General features: G+C 40.5%; 1 protein-coding gene across 1 annotated transcript in view; it reads right to left on the bottom strand.

Annotated features, from left to right (window-relative positions):
- CACNA2D4 (calcium voltage-gated channel auxiliary subunit alpha2delta 4) overlaps positions 1-461 on the bottom strand; it is a 132212-nt gene extending 131751 nt beyond the window's left edge. The window contains exon 1 of the mRNA XM_029285629.1: positions 22-461. Coding sequence (XP_029141462.1) covers positions 22-150 — 129 coding nt within the window. The 5' untranslated portion in view covers positions 151-461. The remainder of the gene's footprint in view (positions 1-21) is intronic.
- Between the last annotated feature and the right edge of the window lie 1551 nt (positions 462-2012).

Raw genomic sequence — 2012 nt, forward strand, 5'->3', positions numbered from 1 at the left:
GTGGAATATAAAGAGTCTTACCTCCCTCAGGATTTTGAAGGATTCAGTCAGGGCTTTGTTCACCTTCCCAACTCCTTTTGCTTGTAACTCGTGCACCAGCTGCTTGAAATGCTGAGCAAATGTGACATTAATAGCAGTGATTAGAAACATTAGACAAAGGAGAATAAAGGCATGTCAAAACTTTAGAAAACTACTTAAAGAGCAGAGATCTCTAGCACAAGCTATATATGAAGGGTCCTTGGTAACATCATCCTTGCTAATCTAGACTAAAAAATCCTAAACTACAAATATTCTTCTTTATTGGCAAACTATATATTTCAGCACTGGGACAGCTCCATAATTTGAGTTACCCAGAATAATACAGTACTTTCCAGTGAAGACAACAGCAATTTGAAGCTGTTAGTAGTATAGAAAGATCGATGCATTTTTCCCTTCTCCTACCCTTCTTTTCTATACAGATAATCCTCAACTTATGACCAATTACTGAACAACCATTCAAAGTTATAACGGAGCGGCCCCAACCTTTTGGGCACCAGAGACCATTTCTGTGGAGATAATTTTTTCCCGCGGACCGGAGGGGGCATGGTTTTGTGTGCTGCCTGCATCCTGTGGATGGTGCTTCTCTTGTTTGCACGGCCCAGTTTCTGGCATGTCATGGCCCGGTGCCGGTCCATGGACCAGGGGTTGGGGATCCCTGTTATAACGGACCTCCCCAAAGTTACTTATGATCTGTTTTTGAACTTATGGGAGCTGTACCCCTGTGATCATATAATTGCATTTTGGGCTCTTGGCAAGTGGCTCAGCTTTACAGGATTTTCTGATGTCCTACAGGCATATGACCATGATTTGCAACACTTGTCAATTTCTGGCATTTACTTCTGGTTTCTGGCAAAAAATGCCCCTTGGGGAAAATGGATACACTTAACAATTGTAGTGTTCATTTAATGACCACCACAAAATGTTGAAAAATCAGCTCTAGTGATGTGATGCCTTACAAACATAATGACTTACAATAAAAAAAACTGGTCCCAAATGTGGTTGTAACTTGAGGACTACCTATATGGCCTCTGTGTCTGCTGCTTCTTACAATGACCTCAGGAAATCCTGTCCCTGACCTTCCCACTGCTTTCCTTTTTCCATTCCCTTACCTCCCTCTGGGCCACCATTGGAATCTACATATTGATCTGTGCCCCTAATCCTTATTGCAACAATATCAGAAATTGCCAGCTTGGCACATCCTACTAGTCCAGCTGTCCCCCAATTATTACAATATTGTAGTCAAGCTTTATTTTTTGTTTTTCTTCTCCAGATCTAGAAGTTTATCTTTAATCCCAAATCTCATGATGAAATTCACAATTTCTTTTAAATATTAACATTTTTTTAATTCTCTGGGAGATTTTATACTACCAATTAATCTAATGTATTCATTATTTAATCCCTCTTAATTGTAGTTATTGGAAGGCCACTACTTTTTTAAAAAAATATCCCATATTTTTGAAATGCATAGATTTTATGGTTCTTTGGTTGAGGAAATACAAATTTGTCGTGAAAATATATCCAGGGCTTTGGTTGATCTTAGTTATCATTTTTTCTCTCCTTCCTTTTAAAACAAGCAAGCAAGCAAAAAGATTAAATGAAAAATGTTAGAGGAGGGGGGAGGAGATAGGGAGGCATACTGGCTGGGGAATTCTGGGAGTAGAAATCCACACATCTTAAATTTGCCAAATTTGAAAAACACTCCTCCAGATATTTTGGATTCTACATTTTTAGCTTCTGATCACGTGAATTAGTATCCAATATCATCTTTAGGGTCACTATTCCCTAAATGGGCTTAGATCAGGGCTTTTCAACCAGTGGTACGGGTACCACCTGTGGTACATTGGCACCTGGCAGGTGGTATGCGGCCATCCTAGAAAAGTGGTAGCGGGGGAGGGGAATGAGCTGAACCAGTGGCAACACTGTACAAGCCTGAGCAAGAGATGGCTGGAGCTGCAGGGCTGTCAGGGCTCAGC

The sequence above is a fragment of the Protobothrops mucrosquamatus genome, unplaced genomic scaffold, assembly GCF_001527695.2.
Source record: "Protobothrops mucrosquamatus isolate PMUCROS unplaced genomic scaffold, P.Mucros_1.0 scaffold1970, whole genome shotgun sequence".
In the NCBI taxonomy this organism is placed as follows: Eukaryota; Metazoa; Chordata; class Lepidosauria; order Squamata; family Viperidae; genus Protobothrops; species Protobothrops mucrosquamatus.